At 42.4% G+C, this 27,203-nt stretch overlaps 1 protein-coding gene across 2 annotated transcripts in view; it reads right to left on the bottom strand.

Moving 5' to 3' along the window:
• Positions 1-26,619, bottom strand: part of EFCC1 (EF-hand and coiled-coil domain containing 1) — a 95,709-nt gene extending 69,090 nt beyond the window's left edge. The window contains exons 1-2 of one of the 2 annotated variants that reach the window (XM_048859583.2): positions 25,643-26,619; positions 22,703-23,112 (exon numbers count right to left, since the gene is read on the bottom strand). In XM_048859583.2, the coding sequence (XP_048715540.2) occupies positions 22,703-23,112; positions 25,643-26,365 (1,133 nt within the window). In that variant the 5' untranslated portion in view covers positions 26,366-26,619. The remainder of the gene's footprint in view (positions 1-22,702; positions 23,113-25,642) is intronic. The other variant, XM_048859585.2, reaches the window with a different exon arrangement.
• Positions 26,620-27,203: the final 584 nt, after the last annotated feature.

The raw sequence follows: 27,203 nt of genomic DNA, 5'->3' as shown, positions 1-27,203 counted from the left end.
GTGCTAGAACAGAGCAGCTGCTCCTGGCCAGTTAGGGAAGAGAAAGAGCCTGCCTTCTTCACAGTGCCTGTCGGGCCAGGTCAGGAGACAGACATCGTGGAGCTGCTGGGGGGTCATACAGGGGCTCATAAGGGCTAATAGGGGACGACAGACTGGGGTGGGGGTTAAATGGGAGTGGAGGTGCAGGGCCATAGGGGGGAGGAAGGTGCAGGGCCACATGGGCAGAGGGGGATGGGGTGCAGGGCCACATAGGGATGGGGGGTGGCTGAGTGGGGGCACAGAGACATGGGGATGGGGAAGCAGTGGATGGACACATATGGATTGAAAGGGGGTGCAGGGCCACATGGGGACAGGGGCAGATGTGCCTGACTGAATGGGAGAGGCTAGGGGTCATCCAGGGTCTGCATGGGGGACACTCCCCAACAATCCCTCCCCTCCCCACGCAAAAACCTGTTCCATACTTTTTCCACCCATACCTAACAACCCTCCAAGTTCATATCCAGGCTCCTTCCCAGCAATTATTTCCCTCTCCCTTAGCTCCTCTGTTACCTCTGACTCCCCCAAGCTTTTGCACTGCTTCTGAGGGGTATGGGAAATATGGTTCTGTACTGTAGTTTAAATGAATTATTTCTCAGAGTTCTGTATTAATATGCCTAGTATGGAATCTATTTGTCAAAAAACATTTCCTGAATCTTTTTTATTGTCTGTGTTGTTTCAGACATTCTTGCTGACATTTATTTTGAAATAAATTACCAAAATAATTGAAAATGGTGTGATTATATTGTTGTTTTGACAAAATATGCAGAATTTTGCAGAATTTTAAAATATTGTGTGCAGAATTTTTAATTTTTTGGTGCAGAATTCCCCAAGGAGTATATATTGCAATCTTCCAGCAAGAGCATATGGTTTTATTTAATTTGTCTGTGTGTATGCCGTGAACATAACAGTCATAGCCAATGACCTTCAAATAACAAGTTTTTAACATAGAAAAGAATGTCATCGGTCCCCACAAGGAGTGAAATGGTTGTCTTAGCTCTAATGTAAAAAGTACTTGCAATGAAAACATTTTTTAAAATGTGAGGGAGGAAATAGGTACCTAAATATCTTTGAGGTTCTCAGCCTAAGTCTCTGCATCCTGCCCATCACATCCCACACCTTCATTCGTTCCCCTCTCTTCTGTCCAATTGCCACTAATTTCTTTGGGAGTTATGCACGTAAATACCTTTGAGGAGCTGGGCCTTACACTCTATCAGTCTGGGAATCCTTTTGCCCTCTCAATTCCTCTAGAATGAAATAAGAAACACACTGTTGTGACTGCTCTGCCTCACGTGGAATACAGCATATTTTCCTGACTGAAATACAGAGCAAGCAAACATAAATGTTTTCAAACACCAGGCAACACACTCTGCAGATCATGATTAGAGATGGACCAGAACCTAAGTCCCAGATCCAGCTCCTTCTCTAACTGTGGGAAATTCTGAACTGGAGCCAAACTTCCTGGTTCAACCCCTTCTTTAGTTAAGACATGATAAGCCAAATTCATCCTTGGTAGAACTTCACTGGCTTCAGTAGATTTATAGCAGAAGTGAATTTGGCTTCTCATCTTAACTACTGTATGTTCTGCAGTGTGTTAAAGGGATAGAAAAAAATGTGAAGTAATCTGACACATTTATTCCAACAACACAGCTTTATACATTGTTTATTTAATGTATTACAGAAACTTCCTCCCTTTTGCAAACAAATAAATCTGTTTTAATGCATAATTCTTAATCCCCATTCACTATACATACTATAATTGCTCCTTTGGAACTGCAACTGTATGGACCTGGGGAAATTACAATCCTGATATAGCTTTCTGAAGGCAATGGAGTTACACCAAGCATGTATTTGATCGATAGATTGTCAGCAGTTGCACATTTGCATTCTTAACATGCAGATGGTATATTGGGAAACATCAGTGTGGAAAATTTGAGAATCCAGATGAGTAGCAGTTACATGAGTCTCATTAGTCCACAATACATCTGGAGGATTAACAAATTTTTTTGAAGTCCAGACCATCAGCTAAACTGTACGTTAACAATTAGCAACACTACATTTGTCTAATTGGAAAAACAGGCTTTTTAAATTTTAAGAATAAACAAAAAGCTAAACCACCAACTTTTTCTTTTTGTTTGTTTGTTTTGTTTTCTTGTTTCATAGCCCTCACCTTTGAACTGGCACCTAGTACGGTACATTTCAGGCTGGATCACATTTTCACTTATTACTTAAAATGCCATGGGAAAAGTCTATCATTCTAGCAGGCACTGCAGTGATACATATGTCCCAAAAACCCTGATAGGACTTCTGGCTTTGCAAATGGCCTTAATCAAAATCCCAAACCTGGAAAAGCTTGGTGTGGTTTGTTTAACATCACCATGAATAATAAAACTGAGTGTATTAGGGACTCTGCACAATGAACTGACAGATAAAATGCATAAGCCTCCCTTTAAAAATAACAGACCATTTAAAAGTTTCTCTGGAGCTCAGTTTTCTTCTTTGTGAGCAGCAAGAGCTGCTAAACATTTCATCTGAGCTACTGCAGAATTCTTAAGCCACTCTCCCTCTGATATGAGTACCTAATCAAAATTAGCCATCCCAGCTGCCAGTATTAAAATTTTATTTCTGACCATTGTCCAGCTCCCTTTCAAAGAATGCTGGCTCTTCATTCCTCTGATATCCTCACCACTCTCCTTCCCCTTGACCACAAAATTAGGGTCTATGCTTTAGAGATGCAGGAGCTTTACAGGCTCTGGTTATTGTTATAAAGTGAAGGGAGTCTCTATTCCCACCAGGGCTCTTCAAACACCAGGCTCTGTGACAAGGAAACAAATAGCTGAGTGTTCTCTGTTGCCTCCAGATGGTGCCCCCCTTTTACCTCTCTCAGCAGCCCCTTTTTTTGTTTTACACGGATTGTGCTGTTTCATCATTCATTCTGACTGTTTGATTTAAGTTTCCAGTCCTTAGGTCAAGAAAAGGCTGGCAAGGGAGGACGGATGAAAGAAAGTGGCACTTTGATGGCTTCTTTTTCACAGTAATGAGCCAAACTGCTCTTTCTTTCCCATCTCGTTTTCCACCCGCCTTCTCCCCCCCTCACCCTTTGGTGTTGCTGTATAGAAATAGTCAGTTCTGCTGTGCCTTCCTGTGATGACTAGATAACCTAGAACAGCGGTTCTCAAACTTTAGCAACCCGAGGACCCCCATTTTGATTTTTAAAATGTTGTGGACGCCCCAAACCCCCTGCTCAGACCCTGCCCCTACTCCACCCTTTCCCACAAGGCCCGCCCCTCCTCTTCCCTGCCTCTTTCAGCCACTGCCCCTGAGCGCGCCCATCCCCAATCCTCACCCTCCCTCCCAGTGCCTCCTGCACACCACTGAAGAGCTGTTCCGTGTTGTGAAGGAGGCACTATGAGGGATGGGGAGGAGTTGATCAGTGGGGCTGGCGGTCCCAGACATGACTTGCGGACCCCCAGAAGTATCCTCGCAGACCCCCCCAGGGGTCCGCAGACCCCAGTTTGAGAAACCCTGACCCAGAAGGTTGCATGCTTCCTTGGTGGGCTGTGCCTATAGAGTCACTGCTTTGTTTGGGGGTTATTTTCTGTTTGTTTTGGGAGTTTGTTGTTGTTCCCTGTGTATAATGATGGCTATATGCAGATTAATGGAATTAAAGTTTCTCCATGAGTATGTGCTGCAGCAAAACACTTTAGGGTTGCCAGGTATCCAGTTTTCAACCAGAACGCCTGGTCAAAAAGGGACCCTGGTGACTCCAGTCAGCACTGCTGACCAGGCAGCAAAAACTCCAGTTTGTGGCGTGGTGGGGCTAAGGCAGGCTGCCTGCCTGCCCTGGCTCTGCATGGCTCCTGGAAGTGGTGACATGTCCCTGCAGCCCAGTGCTCCGCGTGCTGCCCTGGCCCACAGGCGCCGCCCCTACAACTCCCATTGGCCAGGAACCGCTGCCTGCAGGCGAGGGTAGTGTGGAGCTGCCTGGCCACCCCTGCATCTAGGGGCTGCAGGGACATCTCACTGCTTCCAGGAGCTGCCTGAGGTAAGTGCTGTCTGGAGCCTGCACCCCTTACCCCCTCCTGTACCCCAACCCCCTGCCCCAGTCCAGGGAAAATGAGTGAGAGAGTGAGGGTGGAGGAGAATGAGTGACGGAGGGAGGGGGGATGGAGTGAGTGGTGGGTGGGGTCTCAGGGAAGAGGACAGGGCTGTGGGGAAGAGGGCGGGGCAAGGGTGCTCAATCAGAAAGTTGGCAACCTTCAAACACTTCCTGGTGACTTCTGCATTGTGATGGCTGTTAGCTATCAAAAACAAAGCTTCATTAGCTTAGCAAACTAGCTGAGCCTATAGTAAAGCTTCTGTAGAAAATTACTCTTTGTTGTAGTAGATCAGACAAATAATTGCTACACTTCCATCCTTAGCAATCTTTTATTTTGAAAAGAACACCTTAAGGTTGAGTCACAAGAGGAGGGGAAAATGGTATTTTAGCTTACAAATAACTTGGGTTTTACCAAGAGGATAAAAGGCTGGTTCATAATAATAAAACACTAATTTTTCAGAAATGGGGCATTGACCAATTAAGGTTTGATACCAGCAACCACTGGTTTTCAAATGTCAGAGATTTTTAATATTTCAGAGCAACTGCAATAAAACCACAGAGAAATCCTCTCTTCCAAGTCTGAAACACTGATACTGCCTCAGATTTACATAAAGGACAAATAAATTATGTGAATCCACAATGCTTTCAAGGCTTTTTAGCTTTGACAGTGGCTGCTTGATATGAATTGAATGATCCATGTGTGAGATAAAGAGTTCCAGCTGTATACCGAGGAACTGGAAGGGGTCTATGGCAAAACCAAAATTTTGTTTCAGAGCATCTTTTGGAACTAGAGAAGCTACCTCACAGCGCAGAGCTAGACACTGGGGTGAACAGAGGGGCATTCCAAGAGTTGAAAAAGTGTGTGTTTTCAGGCCCTGATGCAGCCCCACTGAAGTCAATGGAAAGACTCCTATTGACTTCAATGGGCTTTGGATCAGGCCCTATATCACCTGTGTAATGAAACTGGCTGGGATTGCTGGAAAAGCTTTTAGACAAAGCTCGCACTGCTCTGTTAATACAATTCCTGTGTGTGTACTATCTGACACAATGGCGGTCGGGGGGAGGGGTTTCCCAATCCATCTGGAAAGGATTCTGTGTGAGCCAAGTGACTGAAGCTGTGGGAATACTGCTGTAGTCCGAGCTTTAGTTAAGGATCAGTGAATACTTTATTCAAAATAATCCCATACTAAATAGGTTTGGGTTTTCCCCCACAGATATTGGGTGTTTTTTCTTCTCTATGTTGTGTATATTGCTTCACTTCTTCGGTTTCTGAATCCCCTGCTTTTTTATACATACTAATTAATCATTTTTATAATTTATAGGAATAAACCTAACTTTTTAATTCTCCCTCCCCTCCACGCCCACCAATCCACTGTTTATAGTTACAGTAGAGCAAAGAAGGAAGTACCCTATTGTGACCATCCTTATTACAGGCTATGATAACAACCTGCAAGCACCAGGGAAATCACTCTTAGCCCTGAGCAATATAGCTAAATAAAATAGGGGTTATTTTCTCATCAACCAGATTCCCTTTTCTACAGCTGGGTTTTTGGGTATCCCAGACCACTCCAGGACCCAACATACTATATATTTAAACACACAACTCTTACATATGCCCCTTTTCCTTCACTTCTCAGAAATATATGTTAGAAATTGCAAAAATCTCATTGCCTGGAAATGAGATAAATCTTATCTCATGGCTGTATCATTTGAGGATTATATTCCATGGCTGTAACATCATAGCTGAAAACTTTGACTTTAAGTGAAAAATCTTGTGCCTTGCTTAAAATCTTAAAATGTCCTTCCAGTAAACAATCTGATTGTAAAAATGTCCTCTGCCCTTGGTCTCTAGTTTCCTATCACAGTTCTGGTAACTTTTCTATACAGAGAGCAATACTATTTCTACTAGTACCTCCATAACAGCCTTATTTATAATACACTGTATTACACATAGTACATGTCACTTATTCTGTTTGGAAAAGGTTGCATCCACCCTTTCTATTACTCAGCGGAGGAGTGAGAAGGCGAGTGGGGGTGGGGTGAGGAGGCAAGCGGCTGGGGGAGGCCCTGGTGGAGGAATAAAGAGGCGAGCAGTGAGCCAGCAGCAGGGAGATGAGGCAGGCAGGGGGATCTGGCTGCGCACAGGGGAGTGAGGTGGTGAGTGCTGAGCCACCAGCGAGCAGGAGTTCTCACGGCGGGCAGGGGGGTGTCTGTGGCAGGGGAGTGAGGAGGCGAGCGGCAGGTGGGGGAGGGAGGCAGGACACAGGAGGCGGGCGGGGGGTGAGGAGGTGAGAGGCAGGTGGAGCCCCCCTTTGGGGAGGCTAGCCCCCGACTCCACCCCTTCTGCCCACGGTCCCCCCCGGCAGCTGGAGCCCCGAGAACCCCTGTGCCTGGAGCCACAAGCCCTCCTCCTGGAGATGCTCTGAGCACCTCCCTAGCTGGAGGAGCCCCAGGCTGGCCAAAGCCCCGAGACGCACACCCCCCAACACCTGCCCGGAGGAGCCCCAGGCCAGCCACAGCCATGTGTCCCCTCTCTTCCCCTCCCCAGACCCAAGCCACCCAGATATGTTTTTCATTATTTTTTGGACTTCTGTTGTGTCAAAGCATTTTTAAATTTACTTCAGAATTGTTATACAGATAACCACTTTTACCAAAAAACCAAAAGAATAAAAAGGACAAGAACATGCAAAACACCTTATTTGTGTTTCTACTCTGTTAGGTCCAGTAAAGAATAGAGATAACTGTGTGTGATTTTTATTATTGAGTCTGAAAAAAAAAAACCCAAACCTTACATAAATAAATTACACTGATTTGGATGTATACATGTGCATATTACTTTATTAGCTTTAGGAAAAATAAATAATTTTAGGGAAAAGTGTCAGTGTGGCCACCAGCAAGAGTTGGTGGCCACACTCTGAGGCCACCAAAAAGTTTGTTGCGAGAACCCCTGCACTAGAGCTAGGGTTTGGGTCAGTGCAGACCGGCCCACAGAGACATAAACAGCTTCCTGATGTCCCACCCCACCCTTCTTCACCATGCAAAATCAATGGAACTTGTACTCCTAAATTACTTAGGTGCTATGGATCATTATTCAAAGGAAAAAAATCATTCAATTCACTTTCATTTTCAAATCCCACTCTAAATATTTGCTGCCATGGAAGCTGGTGGAATAAGTGCTTTTTCTGTAAGGATTCCTGACATTTGCATAAGTCTTAGCTGTGCTTTTCATTAATTCAGATTGTTTATATTTCAAAGGGTCACTCTCTAGTCTTTTAGTAAACAAAATGCTACCTAGGTCTGCCAGCTCCAGGAATACTGGAATATTTTACTCGAACCTCAACTCAAATCTTACTAAATTCTACTTTAAACTTGGCTGACCTTTCAGTAAGCACTACCGAATACCTCCAGTGTTCTGTGTTGTGAACTAATGCCAAGTATATATGATGGGGTCAAGTCAAGGGGAGAGAATAAAAGCTGAGCAGATGTGCTGCATGTGCCAGGTTTTCCAGTGTTATGACTAATGTGACATCACAAACCTTCACCAAAATTTTATGCTATGAAAAGAGACTCTTCATAAAACTAAGTATGGGGCCCTAATCTTGTTCTGTGGTTAGACTGAATGGTTTGGGGCACTTCCAATGCAATCTGATTCTTTACACTTGGCACCTCCTGTGTTAAATTGAATGATGTGTGATGCCAGTTTCCATTAGAAACTCGGGCACTCTTCAGAGCTTTTTCCACCGAAAAGACAGCATTGAAAAACGCCATCAATTAGCTTTGTACACATTTTTCAAGAGTTTTTAAGAACTCTGCTATGTGCATTGAGGTTCTTTCTTCCACAGAAATTTCCAAAGGGACCTCATCCTGGCCTCCAAGTTTGCATATGCAACTTACTTCCCACCTAAATTTTTGCATATGAAAGTTCATGTGAAAATATCATTTGCGAATTGGGTGTAGAGAGGAATCAAGGTCCTAGAACATAGATTTGCTGTGAGACATTGGACAAATCATTTTCTCTCTGTGCCTTAGTTTCCCCATCTATGAAATGGGGATTCTCTCACTGGGATGCTGAAAGGCCACATTTATTAATTTTTGCAAACTGTTGTGAGATCCTCAGAAGGTGCTATAAAAGGGCAAAGTATTATTGGAAATGCATAGGTAAAGGGCTGATTTTTGTAGCCACAAACCAAAACCCAGGATTTATGCACAACAGAACTCCAGGATTATTTGATTTTTTTCACCAGATGTGGATCTGGATTTTGGAAATGTCATTCATCTGTATAATGGTCTCAGCCAAAATCCTGGATCCAACTCTGAACTTTGGAGTTTTGGAGTGTCTGCCTGTATCTGAATGTTTACAGTGTGAGATAATCTCTCAGGATGATGTGCAAAACCTCTAGCTCAAATGCAGAGGTCATTTAATTAAAATGTTGCCCATAGGGTGTGGAATTTTTTTTAAAGTCTTTTGAGAGCAGAATTTTGTTTGAGTTGTGACTGCTTGAATAACTGCCAATAGCTATTGATGTAGATGACAAAGATTCAGATTTGTGGGGCAGTTTTACAGTGATCCACAAATCTGCTGAGTATCATAAATAAAAACCTGGGGGAAAAAAAACCACTGCAAAGCTAAAGCCCTACTATTCTGCACTGCAAGTAATATTTACACCTGTTACATAGATGAGATGCTTATTATAAACTTGGGAAAAAATACATGTAATTGAAAGTAAACAGAATAGAACCTGGCACTGAATTTGAGCAATGATCCTCTATTTGCTATCTTCAGTGCAGAGGAGACTGGAAATAAAATCAGAAGGCCAGCATGGAATATATTTGCTGTAATCCTACCCACATGAACTGCTAAATAACATTCCTGCTTCTCTGAAAATACAGAAATATTTGGTTTTATAAATGACGCACATTGGCTCACCTGCCCTAATCAGTTTAGAATCTTGGCAGCTTCAAGTCACATTGGAGTTGTTGTCTATTTGTATATCCAAAAATCTGTGGTTCGTTGCCATAATAACATCTCCTAAAACCATATAATCATTCTAAATAGACTAGGGGTGTTCAAGATCCTTTGCGACATATCAGCCCAGACTGGCCCAAAGATGGAGTCCAAACACATCTTTGACAGTGGTGAGTTTTCAGTATAGCTGGGTGGCTCAACTCCTATTTTTCCATTCGTGGATATTTTCCAATGCTTTTAGATAATTAAAAAATAATTTACTGGGGCAATTGATAGCATGAACATTATCAAAATACTGATCTAGGAATGCTAAAAGAGAGAAGAACATGTAATCAAGTAAAGGGCTAAATTAATTTCATTCTCTAGATAAAAGAACGAGGAGTACTTGTGGCACCTTAGAGACTAACACATTTATTTGGGCATAAGCTTTCGTGGGCTAAAATCCGTTTCATCGGATGCATGCAGTGGAAAATACAGTAGGAAGATATATATATACACACACAGAGAACATGAAAAAATGGAGGTTGACATACCAGCTCTAACGAGACCAATCGATTAAGGTGGGCTGTTATCCGCAGGAGAAAAAAAACTTTTGTAGTGAGAATCAGGATGGCCCATTTCAAACAGTTGACAAGAAGTTACCTAGGGAGGTGGTAGAATCTCCTTCCTTAGAAGTTTTTAAGGTCAGGCTTGACAAAGCCCTGGTTGGGATGATTTAATTGGGGATTGGTCCTGCTTCGAGCAGGGGGTTGGACTAGATGCCCTCCTGAGGTCCCTTCCAACCCTGATATTCTATGATTCTAAGGTGTGGGTAACGGTAGGGGAAAAATTAGCATGGGGAAATAGTTTTTAGTTTGTGTAATGACTCATCCACTCCCAGTCTTTATTCAAGCCTAATTTAATGGTGTCCAGTTTGCAAATTAATTCCAGTTCTGCAGTTTCTCGTTGGAGTCTGTTTTTAAAGTTTTTTTGTTGAAGAATTTCGACTTTTAGGTCTGTAATTGAGTGTCCAGGGAGGTCGAAGTGTTCTCTGACTGGTTTTTGAATGTTATAATTCTTGACGTCTGATTTGTGTCCATTTATTCTTTTGCGTAGAGACTGACCAGTCTGGCCAAAGTACATGGCAAAGGGGCATTGCTGGCACATGATGGCATATATCACATTGGTAGATGTGCAGGTGAACGAGCCCCTGATGGTGTGGCTGACGTGATTAGGTCCTATGATGGTGTCCCTTGAATAGATATGTGGACAGAGTTGGCAACGGGCTTTGTTGCAGGGATTGGTTCCTGGGTTAGTGTTTTTGTTGTGTGGTGTGTGGTTTCTGGTTGCTTCAGGTTGGGGGGCTGTCTGTAAGTGAGGACTGGCCTGTTTCCCAAGATCTGTGAGAGTGAGAGATCATGCTTCAGGATAGGTTGTAGATCCTTGATGATACACTGGAGAGGTTTTAGTTGGGGGCTGAAGGTGACAGCTAGACATCAGGAATCATAACATTCAAAAACCAGTAGAAGAACACTTCAATCTCCCTGGTCACTCAATAACAGACCTAAAAGTGGCAATTCTTCAACAAAAATCTTCAAAAACAGACTCCAACATGAAACTGCAGAACTGGAATTAAATTGCAAACTGGACACCATCAGATTAGGCTTGAATAAAGGCTGGGAGGGGATGAATCATTACACAAACTAAAAACTATTTCCCCATGCTAATTTTTCCCCTACTCTTACTCATATCTTCTTGTCAACTGTTGGAAATGGGCCATCCTGATTCTCACTACAAAAGTTTTTTTTCTCCTGCTGATAACAGCCCACCTTAATGATTAGTCTTGTTAGAGTTGGTATGGCAACCCCCATTTTTTCATGTTCTTTGTATACATATATCTTCCTACTGTATTTTCCACTGCATGCATCTGATGAAGTGGGTTTTAGCCCACGAAAGCTTATGCCCAAATAAATGTGTTAGTCTCTAAGGTGCCACAAGTACTCCTCATTCTTTTTGCTGATACAGACTAACACAGCTACCACTCTGAAACCATTCTCTAGATGGTTAAACTATAGTAGATTAAAGACTGAAGTGCAAACTCTGGCTACAGCAGAGGTGAAGCAAAAGATATGATCTACAAATCAAAAATCAACTAAAGTGTGTTTTTTCCCCCCTACAGTTTAGAATATGGTGTCTCTAGGTCATTCATTCCGAATGCATGACTTTGTCCTTCCATGCTTTTTTTTGGAATACAAAAAGGTCATATTTTTTTCTACAGTAACATCTGCAAGTCTCCCGTGAGCTATTCCAGGGTGACTTCATTCATTTTGTCATATTATTATGGTCCTCAGGGTGCATTCCTGCACATAAGGTCTCCTCCCCTGAAGAACAGTAATTCTTCCACATTATGAGGCCAGATTTTTTTCCCTTGTACAGAACAAATTATTTCAACCAATTCTAACATCTGGGCTATTAGTAACTTCCTGTAAACTACTGACTGTTTTTGCATCCTCCAGGCATTTCTGTGTTTAGGAGGATGGTCTGAGGAGCTGAGGGAAAGTAATATTTTTTTCTTTAAAATTCTCCTTCCCTTCATTCTTGTGAGATTGTGATTGAACACTCTGAAACAATTAACTCTCCCTTTTACACTTACTATAGAATAAAAAGGCTAAAAGAGTTGAGAATTCTTCAGCTGTGTGTCTTTCAGGACATGCAGTATCAATACTGGCTGATTTTCAAAGTGGCTTGGGTGAGCTGGGACCCAAAATCCCATCCACTATTATGAGAGATGATTTGTTAATTTATTAATTTTCTTAACGGGGCTTCAACGGGGTTGCCTAAGTCTTAAAGTTAAGCATGCGTTTAAGTATTTTGCTGAATCAGGACCACCATGCTCGGCTTGGCTCCTGTAGGATCCAGCCCTAGTACCTAGACTCTGCTTGGCATTCTGAATTTTATTCAAGCTCTGTTTGACAAGTAGAGAGCCAGAGAGATTCTGTCAAAAGAACCAGAAGTTCAAGATTAATGTGATGCTTTGAAGTGCATATCTAAAAGGTTTGCAACACTCACATTCGTTAAGTTTTTAGCACCACATCCTACTTTTCTTACTCATATGAGTAGTCCCAATGAATTCAGTGGAGCTACTCACATGAATAAAGAAAGCAGGAATTGTCTGTTAGGTTTTATTCTCACTTTCTATATGTATCTGATGGGCAGACTAGTGCCATTTCTTTTCAGACTTGGTTCACAAGAATGAAAATCAAGAAATGATCCCTTTCTGAGAAGTGAGAAGTCCAAGTTTGATAGCCTATGAGAGACAGAGAAAGCATGCACCCATCAAATTGCAGAAGGGAATTCATTTGTTTCTTTTTATGTGTAAATGGACTGTTTAGGAAGCTGCTTATGATTTAAAGGGCTAGCTGGTTTTGCTGGTGTAAACCAAGTTGCATGGCTCCTGGCTTCAGAAAGTCTGCCAGTGGAAAGGCTGTGATGATACAAGGTGGCCACATCTCTCTGCTGGGGACTCCATAGATAGTGGGGGAGGGTAATGCAGTTCAGAACTGGAGTTGTGCTGTCACTGGGGATGTGCCAGGGCAGCCTTGGGATGCACTGATGGAGTACATCTACATCCACCTCAGCGGGCAGGGTACCAATGGAGCTGCTGGCTGAAATTAAAGTTCCCCTCCCTGGAACAAATTTGACAGAGGCAGAAACATCACCCGGCCTGCTTCTGGACTAAATGAATTTTGTTAGAGAGGCTCTAGTTAATTAACCAATGAAATGCTGGAATCTGCTTTTAAAGATTTTGCACACAATAGATATGGCACATGCTATATGACAAAACTCATTCGGTCCTTTGGTCTGGATGATTTTTGTCTTTCCTCACCATTGTAATGCTCACAGGCGTTAATATTTCAGCAGCTGGAAAGTATTCATTGCAGTGGGGGTTGCTAAGTGACAGCTACGATGTGTGCAACAAAGGGTTCCTACTCAGACTTATGGAAAGAAGTTCTCAGGCTGTGCAAATGTAGGTCTGTTGGAATGAATAGGCAGCGTCCCTACATGCAACACTGCTATTGTGCTCCCATTGAAACTCATCAAATAGGGCAAGCTGGATAAAAAAAAAGGAGGATTTAATGAGAAGCCCAGCAAAGTCTCCCAAGAATAGATGCTGTGTAACTAAATGTCCAGCACTGAAAAGCCTAAAGAGAACTAGATTTGGCTATATTTCAGCTATCAGATTAAATAGAGCAAGAGCAGCCTTCCTTTTGGATAGGCATTCTTCAGTGTTAATTTTAATGAATCTGGAGCAAAGGTTTTGCTGTTATTTGAAACAAACACATGTCAAAAGTACAGATAAACACTTTGTACATCCAAAACAAAACAACCTTTGCTGAAACAGATTCTATACATTTTATTTGATGTGAACAGACCTAAGTATGTTGAAATGGTTGTTTAAGCTTCTTTCTACTGGAGATGAATAATAATAGACCACCAGAAACCTATATGTCCCTTTTAAGGTGCCCTCTTGCCAGTATTACCCCAACCTGACCCTGTTTAGGAATGGTCAATGCACTGTAAGGAATCTTAGTCAGTCAAGGGACACATGCAAAGGTTTTCAGTTGTTAATACTTTTAATTTATTTAAGAACTTCATTTTCAAGTTCTCTTTTTTTTTGTTTCCAACTCTTAACATAACAAGTAACTAATTGCAACCTCCTGTTTACCCTGGGAACGTGCTTGGTGGGTGGGAGTTAAGAAGGAGAAGGTCAAAGCAATCACCTAGAACAATCTGGTTGACTGCTCTTACAGCTGATAGAGTGTCAATATTCAGGCAGCTGCTTCAGTCACAGTCTGTTTCACCATCCAAGAGTTCAGTTCCCAGGTTATCGTTGTTCTTCACCTATAAATGTTTCTCAGTTTAAATTAATAAACCTGTTCTATTACATTTTTGTAGGAATGGACCAAATGATGAGCCATTGCTACGGCCGACTGTCTGGCTAAGTGCTGAAGAAAAAGATTTTAAAGACCCCAAAGGCAAGCAATTTGAAGTTGTTACTCTCACAGGAACTGAAACCTGACCCCTCCTAGACCTTACACATATCTGTTAGGTGGTTTTAAGAATGCCTTAATATTACAGATGGGCCCAGGAAGGGCTGTTAAGATCTGGATGAGCTTGGGGGGAGGGGCTGTTGTCAGAGTAAAGGTTAAATCAGAGCTGGGGCTCACTGGAATCTCACAAAATGTTTTTGTGGGACGCTGGGGTCCAAATTGCACAAGTCTCACAAAGTCAGTTGGTCTCATGCAATTTTAGCCTCATCTGAACAAAGCCCTGGAATGAAATCCCATAAATGCTTGATCTGCAGCCAAATTCCCCCTGCCCTGAAATTCAGAACCTCAGATCCAAGTGCCTTCAGTTTTGTCCCATCTCCACTTAATATTGTATGAACGTGGCCAAGTAGTGCATTAACTTTTTGAGGCTCTTCTGTTTTGTTTTTGTATTTAATTTCTTTAGAAACAAAGGAGAAAAACAAATATGAAAAAATGGCCAGGGCTTTTATCAGTTTGTGGATCTGAATATGCAGTCTAGTGAGCCCACAGTCTCCATTCAGATTTCATGCCCTCTCTAGAGGGGATTCCCATTAAACTGAGTTGAGAGGGCCCAGCATCTTGTAGGATTGGGACCATAAACAGTACATGTTTTTAAAAGTACACTTTTATAATAAGGAGGCTAGCTTTGATTATCTTCCCCTTTCAAATTTACCAGTCATTCAGGGCCTCCATATGGAGCTGACAGCAGGAAACCTCAGTGCACATGTACAAGAGTGGCCATAAAATATTACTTTGCATTGAAAGACATGAAGCTGTCATTTGGGGATTGGTCCTGCTTTGAGCAGGGGGTTGGACTAGATGATCTCCTGTGGTCCCTTCCAACCCTGATATTCTATGATTCTATGATCTCCAACATCATTAAAACTTCTCAATTAAGAATTTCTGGAGTAACCCATTTGGCTGTAAAGGCTGCAATTTACAGTACTAGAGGAAACTGAATTCTATACATCAAGACAGTTGAAATATAAAAGGAAACGATACATTTGATTATATGAAGTGCTTTAACATGTTGGCATCCAAAGATCAGTGCAAATCTAGATTTTTTTTTTAAACCTTACTGTACTATGACTTGCAAGGTACCATGATTTCCTCTCCCTCACCACATCTATGATATTTAGAAAATAATGATACAGTTTTGATTTGTTTATACTTGATAAACAATCTGATGTTTAAAGAATTTGTTTTGTAAAAGAAGGGAAATCATTTCAATAATTAGATATTGTCAGAGTTCCACACTTCTCTTGCACCTAGATATGTTTGTCAGCTCTCTCTTGCCAACCCACTGTGCTCTAACAGTGCAAAAGGAGTAATATAATGCACCTTAGCCCTGATCTGGCAGGTCTTAACACAAAATTCTCATTGACTTGAATGAAAAGTTTGCTTGAGTAAGGACTTCTGAATCAGTGAGTATGTTCTGTGATCCAACTATTTCCAGACATTGTCTCTGCTAGTACAGATGGTCCTTCCCCACCTGAGGATCGGAAACATGATGGCACAGTGCCCCAGGTGAAGGGGAAGGCTAGCTGTCTGTAAGTGGCAAGGTTCTTTCTGTGAAAGGCCAGGTACTTTCTCTCTACATTTAGATATACCCAAATCTTTTTCTTTTTTTTGGCAGGGTGGGGGGGGAGGTTCTTGTGACATCTCTAGTATGACAACTACACAACAGAGCTGGTCGTAAATTTTCCAACAGAATGTTTGGAATGTTCCAACCTGTTTGTTGAAAGCAAATTGTTTTACATAAATGTGTTTACTTCGAGGAAAGTTTTCAAAAGAAAAATTGAAAAACATCTTGATAAGGTCAAACATTCCATATTGACCTTTTCAGAACAGAACATGTATATTTTCTGTTTTGAAATGACTTCTGTTATAAATGTAATATAAAAGAAATAAAAGTAAAAATTGGAACAAAACATTTTGATTGTATTGCAACAAAGCATTGCAATTGACCTATAACTATTTTTTCCTCTGCAATCTCATTTTGTGGGGAATTTTGAAGCTTTTTGCTTTCATTTTATTTTGAAACAGAAAATGTTTCAAACTCATGGCACTCCCTGTGAAATGAAAAATCTGGATCTGCCCAGCTGTACTATACAATCCATTTTAAATGTTTCCCAACACTGAATATTCCCTTTTTTTATCTTTGTAAAATGCTTATCATACCAGACAGGCACTATTAACTTTAAACAGCATGTTCCTAAAGCTCTTGTGCTGAAACTCTGCAGTTTAATTTCTTTCTATTAATATTAATTTTATTAAAATTGCGGAAAAGAGCTAAATATAAGCTCTGCATCAGTGCCTGGCTTGAAATAACAAGTTTACATATTGATACCATGAAAACACCTTTTTTGTGGGGGCAGGGAAAGTATTTTCTCTGTAGTACTTTCCCACCTTCACCTAATAGAAGCATTCTAAAACAGACCAGTAGGGGGAAATATTCCTTTCCTCCGCCTTCTTGGATCAGCATGTCTACTTTGGATTTACTTGGTCCATATTGAAAATTAGGGCAGGTCTACACTATGGGGTTACGTCGACCTAAGTTATACAACTCCAGCTACGTGAATAACATAGCTTGAGTCGACGTAGCTTAGGTCGACTTCTTGCGGTGTCTACACCGCATTGGGTTGACTTTCCTTATGCTTCTTGTTCTGGTGGAGTACCAGAGTCAACTGGAGAGCGATCTGTGGTCGATTTAGCGGGACTTCACTAGACCTGCTAAATCGACCACTTGTGGATCGATCATTGCAATGTCGATCCACGGTAAGTGTAGACATGCCCTTAGAAATGGAAAAGACCTATTACATTAGGTTCACCCTCCACAAAGTCAGGTTGTAGACTTATAGGAAGGGAAGATCCACACATCATCTTCGGATACTGTTGATATAAAATGTAACTATTTTGAAAAATCAGCACTGGTGAATATAAATCAGAGGAAAATGGCATCGTAAGCATCCATTTGTCAGATGTATATGTGTATGTGAATGGATGAAACAGACTATTGTGCAGTCCATACAGAAGAGATTTCTTGTTTAACTCATATAAATACTAAAGGATAATTAAATAATTGTGAATCAGGCCATGCATACTAGGAGCATAATTAGCATTGTCTGACCCCTTGCATTGACCTATATAACTAGCGTAGTGCTGGTTAGCACTGCTACAGTAAAAGCTCTGTCAACCATCTCCATTACTAACTCTGTTTCACTAAGATCAATTTGGCCTTTGTTTTTGTTTCAAATGGGATGAAAAAACAGTTTGTTTCCTCCTTGTCCCTCTGCTGCTTTAAGGAGAAAAACCTGTAATTTTTTCTCTAATCCATTTTAGCCAGTCCATAATCCCTACTGTGGATTGCTTCTTTTGGTGATGCATTTTAGATGGTGGTTCAGTTTTTGTTTGTTTTAATACTCAATTCACTAACATTTTAAAATTCAGTACTGGACCTGTGCAGTAATTTTTTTCATTATGCACTATATGTATATATTGTAGCAAGTACATTACAAAATTGTTCCAAAAGATTTGCTTATTAAAGCCTCTAGGTCATACTCATATGATATGATAGGGACACATCTACAGTAGACATGATGTGTTGAAGATGAATGTTATGACTTGACTTTTTCCTAAGGCTGGGGATGGTGTGGGGAGGGCGGGATGGTGTCTTTTAACTTAAAATGTCCTTGCTTTTAGTGAGTTTAATTCATTTTACTCTTTACAATTTTTGAATTTAATATACACTTTTTCTAGCCTCCATGCTCAAAGCTCTTTAAAGACTACCTGAGCTTTTTCTTTGAAGCTTGTTTTTTTGTTTTCTAAGTTAATTTAGTTCCCCAGATAGGGACCAGATTGATGCTGGAAAAGACAGGATTCTGCTTATCAACAGAACAAGGGCACCAGTAATGCAGGTCTCCCCACACACGCACCTCAGCCATGACTTGTTGGCCTCAAAACACTCACCCACATCAGTGGGATGAGTATATCAGGAAATTTTGTGACATTTGCAGGGGAGGGGTTCTGGAATTTATTTCAGTTGCTGCGAAAGGATTTTCTTACAATTCATAATGATTCTTTCCTAAAAACTTGTCTGAAAAATTTCAAATGTAACAGTTAATTAAAAAGACCCCTTTGGTATACGATCAGTTACACAGACACACCTATGCACAGGCAACTATCCCCCTTCCTTTCACCCCCAGATCTGAGGCCAGTGAGCTGTGCAGAAGAGAGCTCATGCAAACCTTCCATAATGCCTCCCACAGCCACTGGGGCATTTATGTATTAACAAGAGTCCTGAAGGAGCTCAGATATCAAACTACAAAATTACACCCTAACTGTGGTGTGTAACCTATTGCTTAAATCAGCCTCTGTGCCTGATGACTGGAGGGTAGCTAATGTAACACTGAAAAGGCTCCCAAGGTGATCTTAGCAATTACAGGCTGAAAAGCCTAACTTCAGTAACAGGCAAATTAGTTATAACTTTAATAAATAACAGAATTATCAGACACACAGATAAACACAATTTGTTAAGAATCAGCAAAACTTTTGCAAAGGGAAATCATGCCTCACCAATCTTAAAATTCTATGGGGGAGTCAACAAGCATGTGGATATGGGTAATCTAGACTTTCAGAAAGCCTTTGACAAAAGTCTTGGGTGAGGGACCTTAAGGAAGCTAAGTAGCCACAGGATGAAAGGGAAGGTCCTCTTATGGATCAGTAACTTGTTAAAAGATAGGAAACAAAGGGTAGGAGTAAATGGTCAGTTTTTCACAATGGAAAGAGATGAACAGTGGGTTCCCCCAAGAATCTGTACTGGGACCTGTGCTGTTAACCATATTCATAGATGATTGGAAAAAGGGGTTAACAGTGAAGTGGCCATGTTAGCAGATGATACAAAATTATTGAAGATCGTTAAATCCAAAGTAGACTGTGAAGAATTATAGAGGGATCTCTCAAAACAGGATAACTGAGCAACAAAATGGCAGATGAAATTCAACACTGATTAAAGCACACTGGAAAAAATAATCCCAACTATACATATACAATGATGGGTTCTAAATTAGCTGTAACTACCCAAGAAAGAGATCTTGGAGTCACCATGTATATTCTCTGAAAACTAATGCTGCTGTGCACTGAGCAGTCAAAAAAGGCTAATAGTCTGTTAGGAACCATTAGGAAAGGAATAAAAATAAGACCATAAATATCATAATGTTACTATATAAATCCACCCACACTTTGAATACTGTGTCCAGTTCTGGTCGCCCCATCTGTAAAAGGACATGATCACACTGGAAAAGGTTCAGAGAAGAGCAACAAAGATGATCCAGGGTATGGAACAGCTTCCATATGAGGAGAGACTAAAAAGATTAGGGCTGGAGAGAATTTTTTTTTTAACATGGGCAAAACATATTATCCTCCAATCTTGTTCTCTGAAATGGCTGAACCATTTTTGTTAAAACTTTGCTAAAAAAAAAAAAAATCTGGAGCAGTGGTCACCAACTGGTCAATCGCGATCGACTGGTCGATCCTAGAAACTCTCCCAGGCAATCGTGATCTCTGGCGGTGTAGTGGGGCTGCTGCTAAGGCAGGCTCCCTGCCTGCCTGCCCCTATCCCACGCTGCTCCCAGAAGCTGCCAACACACCCCTGCGGCCCGGGGCGGGGAAAGGAGTCTCCATACGCTGCTCCTGCCTGCAAGCACCGTTACCACAGCTCACATTAGCCAGGAATGGGGAACTGTGACCAATGGGAGCTGCTGGGGCAGTGCCTGCAGAGAGGGGCAGCGCGCGGAGCCATGTGCCCTCCCAGTCCCCCCCGGGGCCACAGAGGCACATCGGCCCTTCTAGGAGAGGCATGGAGCTGGGGCAGGCAGGGAGCCTGCCTTAGCCTTGCTGCACCACTGACCAGAAGCCACCCGAGGTAAGTGCTGCCTGGTGGGAGGGCATACCCCAACCCCGAGCTCCCTCCCAGAGCCAGCATCCCATACCCCCTCCTGCACCCCAACCCCCTGCCCCAGCCCTGACCCCACCAGAACAAGCACCCCACACCTCCTCCTGAGTGAGCGATGGAGAGATGGGAGGATGGAGTGAGCAGGGCAGGGCTTTGGGGAAGGGGCGGGGCCTCGGGGAAGGGCCAGAGTAGATTCTGTGTTGCCCTTAAATTCAAAAAGTGGTCTTCAGCGTAAAAAGGTTGGAGACCACTGATCTGGAGGCAACCACCCAGTATGGAAAATTTCAGCTCAAAAGATTGAAGTCTGGCAAAATTATAAGCAACTAATACAGAGTCTTATAATGGAAAGTGTTGGGAAGTCTTAAGTATAACCAGTGCTACCAGCTCATCATCATCATTTCATCAATGGTGAAATCTAACAGAAAAATCTGTTAGACCAGCTGTTATTTTCAGAACCAAAGGTCAGCGCTCACTGAGCAAGTCTGGGCTGATGTTTCTTATTCATCTTTAACTAGCTCATTACCCTCTTCTCAAAAATGTGCTTTCATGCTCCATCAAACTTTGGAAGTGAGCTCTCACTGCATTGGCCAGTGGAGACTTTCTATTTCAGGCAGTAGAGAGAAGGCTGTATGGCTTATACAGGACTAGAGCTGGGTAAATAACAGATTTTTCAATTTGCTGAAAATTCCAAAAAACAAAAAAAAATATTTTGGGTAAAACCCAAAACTTAAATTTTTTGAAATTTTTGCAAATAAAAACAATTAAAAAATTGTTTCATTAACTGTTTTATTTTGATTTCAAGCATTTGTTTATAACTTTATACAAATGTTAAAAATAAAATTAAAGAAATCCAAAACAGTCATTTTTGAATGACATCATTTGTTTTGAAAATACCAAAATGAATTTTTTTTACCAAAATTATTCAGCAAAACTGACATGAATTCTTGAAATGCTTGGGTGTCACCAAATCTGTGGTTTTCACTGAAAAAAGTTTTAGTCAAAAAATTTCTCCCAGTTCTGTTCTGGACCCATTGCCAGCAAATCCCTGTGAGTAGCTGTCTTGGAAGTTACTTGCTCTTGATGGTATTTTAAAATGGTACAGCTATTTAATGAAATGCATTTATTTTCTGTAAACCCAAAGATATCAACATACACAATGCTCATAGAAAGACACCAGATAGAGTGATTATTTTTAGATACTTCCCCCACCCTATAAACACAATATACTAGCTGTAACGCCACAAATAGCTCCTATAAGGAAACAGGAAATATCAGATTAAAAAGGGAAAAGCTGTTCTGAATAGTCAAAATATTAAAGTAACAGTTTTAAATAAAGAATCAGGGAAAAAATTGAAAGAAAGTCAGTTTGCATATGAGTTACCTTTTTGTTATATGTCCGTCTAAATGTGTCTATGCATCTAGCACTGACACATGCAAAATTGCCAGCAACTTAAATAATCATCAATGAGTTCACTGAAAGTTTTGTCTGAGCAAGAACAGCAGGATTGGGTACTAAGTAAATTTGTGCACATTTTTTTCTGTTTTGGAGATATATTTATCCAAGCAGTTGTCCTAGTGGTTAAAGCACAAGGCTAGGAGTTGGAAGGCCTAGGTTCTGTTTCAGACTGTCACTAAATTACTGTGTGACTTGACTTAAGTTCTCTATGCCTCAGTTTCTTCATATGTAAAATAGGGATAGTCTTTGAAAAGACTTTGTGATCTATGTATGAAAACTGATACATGGTCTCACAAGTATATTGTCATAATTATGGGTGCTCACTTGGCATGCAGTAGGTATTCAAATAAACATTGCTCCTACTATTAATAAAACTGTGAAGTGGGCCACCTGATATATTAAGAACTGTAAGCCACAACTTTAACTGCTTGCTTATTTTTTCTTGCTTTTGGTTTCCTTTTGTCTTACCATCAATGGAAGGCTATGTAGTGGGTACAAGGCATGGAATCATTACCCATCATCTGTTTTGTTTTGAATTAGCTTCCTGTCTAATGGAGTAAAATACATTCCATCAATGAAAAATGATGGACATAAGTTACGTCACAGCTTAACATTGTAGGCCAGAATTTGGCCTTATGTATGGCACTTCTGAGCTGTTTGTCCAGGTGTCAGTTTAGACTGAGTGATGGAACATCATCTGTTCAGTTACTATTTTTATGTGTATCTAATTTAAGTAACAAGAACTAATCCAATTCAAATTAGTTATAGCAAAAAAAACCTTTGAGATGAAAAATGCAATATATAAAGGATTGAGTAAACAATGGCTTTTTAGGTTTATCTTGAGGTGTCACTACTCTAACTTTCATTGGTGGGCAAGTTATTTTGGGAGTCTTTCCACCTCACTGTAGGCCAAAACCAGTATTTCTTTCTCAGGCCAAACTCCGTGAAGGCATTGAGCTCTGCGAGGGACCCTTTCTAACAAAATGAATAGATAGCTCCTAATTCCTCTCCAACCACACTTTAGAAAATATCTTAGTAGATTCATTAATATAAGCATTTATTTTCTAGCCAGCTATGTTTAAATATGATTTGATACATCTATTTTGAATGGTATCAGACTTACCTATAGTACTGTAGTTCTGATTCTAGCTGCTGGATGTATATTTGCAAATGTGGCACTTTATTGGCTTTTGCTTCTAATTCCTTCACTTTGCCAAGACTGTTAAGGACTGCATGTCTAGCTTCTTCCACTTTCTTCCTCATTTCTGCCTGTTCCCTCTTCAGATTACGGTTGCAGTCTTCCAGGGTGACTATAGCTTCCTGGGAACTCCTCAGTTCTTTTTGCAGTTCTTGATTGAACCTAATTGCTTCTTCAATTTGTCCATCCCTGGAATTCCGGATTAGTTCCACCTCCTTTAGGACACTCTGAAGGCACTTGGTGGGCTGGGAGTGTTTGGGAGTTAACAGTCTCCTATTTCCTATAAAACAGGTCCCATCTTTCTTATGATTAGCATGGCTTTTCCACAGTCCTACCTACAATCAACAGGAGCAGAAAGAGGAACACAGATTAATTTATTTGAAAATAACTTAACATTTTAATCAAAGCTGAAAATGGGCAGATTTTTTTTACATATTTTCTTCACCTGGAGTAAACCTACCCTTAATTAGGAATCTACCTTTGGCCTACACAAAGTTCTGGGCACAATCCTTGGGTAATGCAATTATTTTCAAAATACATAATTTATGTAGAAAAATTGACTCATTAGAGGCACAGCAAACTTTGTCTCAAATGTTTTACATGTTCACATATTATTTTAATTTCATGTCTCCCCATTGTTTCAGTCAGTTCTTAGGGGCGCAACTAGCGTTTTGAGAAGCATACCACGGCTTCTTTTAGGCATGTGAGCTATATGAATTAGCATGAAGCTGTTAATCAGTGGGTGTCCTGAGTTTTAATCCTAGTTCTTCCAGTAATTCACTCTGTGGCCCTGGGCCAGTAACTTCACCGTTTTGTCTCAGTTTTCCTATTTGTAAACCAGGGATAGTATTACTTCACTGGGATGTTGTGAAGATTTCATAGTTAATGTCAAATTAGATCTTCAAACATATATAAGCATTATCTGAATGCTAAGTATATTTATTAACTCAAGTTAACTAGTCACACCAAAAAAAACTGCATAAGTCAAGTTTCTAGGGCCTTACCCTTTCTATACTACTCCTTCATGCCAGAAATATTCTTTGTCTCCCTAGAGCAATCAAGCAATGCCTGCTATTAAAATCCTGTACTCTTTACTAATTGGAATCAATGAGTTCTGCCTGAGCAAGGACTGTGCGTTGAGGCTCCAAAGTCAGTGGGGCTCTGCAAGAGTCTGCTCACCAGTTCAACTGTAGGAGTGGGGCCTAACTATGAACTCAAGAGGTTATCTGTGAGTCCCAAAACATTGCTTGCTCAATGAACTGCCTACTTGTTTTTCTCACAGGTAAAAATCCAAACATTCATATTTATTTATATTTTTTATTTTATTATTTATTTTAATAATATTTTATTTATTTTATTTATATACACCCATTACTGATAAAACACTGACAAACCAAAGCCATATACAAGAAAAGAGTAAGATCAAAACACACCAAACGCTATAATGCACTAGCTTATAGTGCCTCATTAATAAATAGTAATACTGCAACAAAACATTTCCTCTAGAAAATTGTACATAACCAAACTGGTTGTCTTAAACAAAAACCAGCAACAACACAAACACACAATACCCAGGAAGAAATAATGACAAATATCCAAGTTGCCATTTGTTTAGAAACAGAACTATTTATATTCAGTAATCTGGAACTAGATGGAACATAACTCTCTGAATCATTCGGGTAAACATCATTAATATGTCAGATGTTCATTTTTTGAAAATCACAGCATCTTCATCTTCAATTTACATATAACATTAACACTGAAAAAGTATGAATGCCTTGATGGCTCAGGAAATAAACTGACTGAAAGGTCAAAAATCTTTTCCAGCAAGTAGCCCCAGCCAGGCCTGGAAGGATATAAATTCTCCCACCTGCCTTTGAACTTTCACCCACATTTATTTCAATGGGCTTTTACTGGTCTAACTTTTTAAAATATGTTCCAGCAGCTTGTTGCACTGTGTAACCATTGGGAGTTTGAATGAACCTAACACCAAGATCCATTTTCTACGGCTTTTCATGACAAGCATTTGGAGGTAGGCAGAGCCCCTTCACCCAAAACTGAGGTGAGTGCAAATAGGTCACAAACTAATTAACAAAATGTTTGCTCTGAACACAAGCGTTAATGAGCTCCTTTAACCACTACTAGCTCCAGTGAGATTTACTTTCAGTTAACAAAAGTACTGTCCTGCTTTAGGTTAAATTTAAACCAACTTTTAATGCACAGTTACAGTGACACCAGAAATGGAAGCCTCTCTCCCTTGTCCAGCAGTACTGATAGAAATGGATGCACTCTGTTTATCCGTTAATTAAATCTCTCCCCAAACATAGTAGCAATAATAATCCAACCTTTTTATAATCCAGTTACCCAACAATAACCTGATTAGATTTCCTGGAAATCTTTCATAGACCTAGTGGGGTGAGCACAGAGTTTAACATGGTGCATTTCATATTCCCTTCTTTTAGCTCTTTCTCTCACACTCGGGAAGGACCTGGAGCAGCACGACCCCAGCTAGACAAATGCAGCTAGTGAATACATATTTTCCCTGCCCCGATTTCCACTCCAAGGTGCCCCTGAAATCAGAGCAGCGTTCGGCTCTCAAACTTCTGCTGGTAGGAAGAAGGCGGGCAGGGCGCTGGACTGCCAGCGTGTAGGCGTGGCAGGGCTTGGGAACAGTGGGACCTGTCACCCTGCCTTTACAGGGACCTCTGCAGCTTTTGCTGCCCTAGGACAGTAGCTACCGCTGACACTAACTCCATGTGTCAGTTTCCCAGGGTTGGTTTCGCTCTGGCCGCAGGCTGAGTCCCCGGAGCGGGGTCTGGCCAGTTCCCCCCGAGCGTGCACCGGCCCGTGCCCTTCCCCGCTCACCTGCAGCGCTAGGCACCTGGCGTCGCTGCTCTGCAGCGCTGCCCGCATGTCCTCCACCAGCTCCCGCAGGCTGCCGTTCTCTTCCTCCAGCTTCACGATCCGGTCTTCAGCCTGCTCCAGAGCCACGATCTCCTCGTAGCACTCCCTGGAGCAGGGGCCCGGCCGCCTGGCGTGCGGGGCCAGCCCCGGGGCGGCCGGGGGAGGAGAAGCCCCTCGGGGGCTGCCGCTTTTGAGGGCAGCAGCCCCCTGGCCCGCCTTGTCCCGCCGCCGCCGCAGCGGGCTGCGCAGCCGGATCTGGGTCTCGATGTGCTCGCTCTCCTTGCCGAGCGGCAGCCTGCCCACCGCCGGGCGCTGCGGCGCGCAGCCGGCCTTGGTGCTGAAGTAGCCGCAGAGCTTGGCGTGGAACTGGCGGAAAGTCAGCTCCGAGGCCAGGTCCTCCCAGAGGCCGGCGCACTCCTCCGGGTCGGCCGCCGCCTCCTCCGGGTCCGCCAGCCCCAGCACCTGGCAGAGGGTGCGGAAGTCCTCGCCGGGGATCCTGCCTTCCGCCTCGCAGTCCAGGTGGTGGAAGATCTCCTGCAAGTACTGGTCCAAGCCCGTGGCCAGCACGATGATCTCGTTCTCCACGCCCCGGTCCAGCCCGTAGTGATACGCCAGGGCGCTGACCAGCCACTGGGTCCGGCGGGCCGGCCGGCTGTAGGGGTCCCACGCGTCGAGGGGATCCATCTCTCACCCCACCACCATGCTGCCCCTGCTGGCGCGCGGGAGTGTCCGGAGCCCTGCAGGCAGCTCCGCTCCCGCAAGCCCAGCGCGGGGCAGAGCAGGGGCCAATGTCCGGCCGCGGGACGCGCCGCCCCCGTGAGCACGTGCGCGGAGATGTGCACAGGCTCCGGGGCTAAGGGAAGCTGCTGCCCTTTGCTCTCGGGCTCCGCTTCCCGCAAGCCGTGCAGGAAAGGGACAGGGAGCGGAGCGGCGGGTGGGGAAGCTAGAGGAGGGTGGGGGGAAGAGTGAATGAACACATCGTGGGGTGGGGGGCGGAGCAGATTGCGGGGTGCGTGGGGGAAGATGGAGCAGACGGGGGGATCGCGAGGGTGTATGGGGGAGATGGAGCAGATGGGGGGTGTCTGGGGGAGCCGGACGGGCAGGAAAAATCTGAATTACACTGAACTCCTCCTGGTCCTCCAACACTTTCCCAGGAACTATGCTATACTGTTTTGTGTGCCTGGCTGTCTTGTTTATGCCCCTGAAGAGTACACAGAATGAGAGATGGGGTTTGTTCTAAATACTTTACAATTTACACTGTGTAGCTGGGGCGTGATTGTCAGATCATGTTTTGAATCGAGTTTATTGCTTTAAATATTTTCAGGTGGCTTCATGTTTGCCCTTTATTATTTTCTCTCTAACAAGTGCTGCTTTTGCTAATGTCAAATATCCACTACACTGAGTTTCCTTGCCAAGACAGGAGATTGGTGTTGTGGTTAACAGAATTAATCAAACAACAACTCAACCTCAAATATATGTCAGTCTGAGCAAAGAGTAAAATATATGTGCTTGGGTTTATGTC

This window comes from Caretta caretta, chromosome 7, assembly GCF_965140235.1.
Source record: "Caretta caretta isolate rCarCar2 chromosome 7, rCarCar1.hap1, whole genome shotgun sequence".
In the NCBI taxonomy this organism is placed as follows: Eukaryota; Metazoa; Chordata; order Testudines; family Cheloniidae; genus Caretta; species Caretta caretta.
Note: the sequence above shows the minus strand (reverse complement) of the source record. Positions and strands in the feature narration are given on the sequence as shown.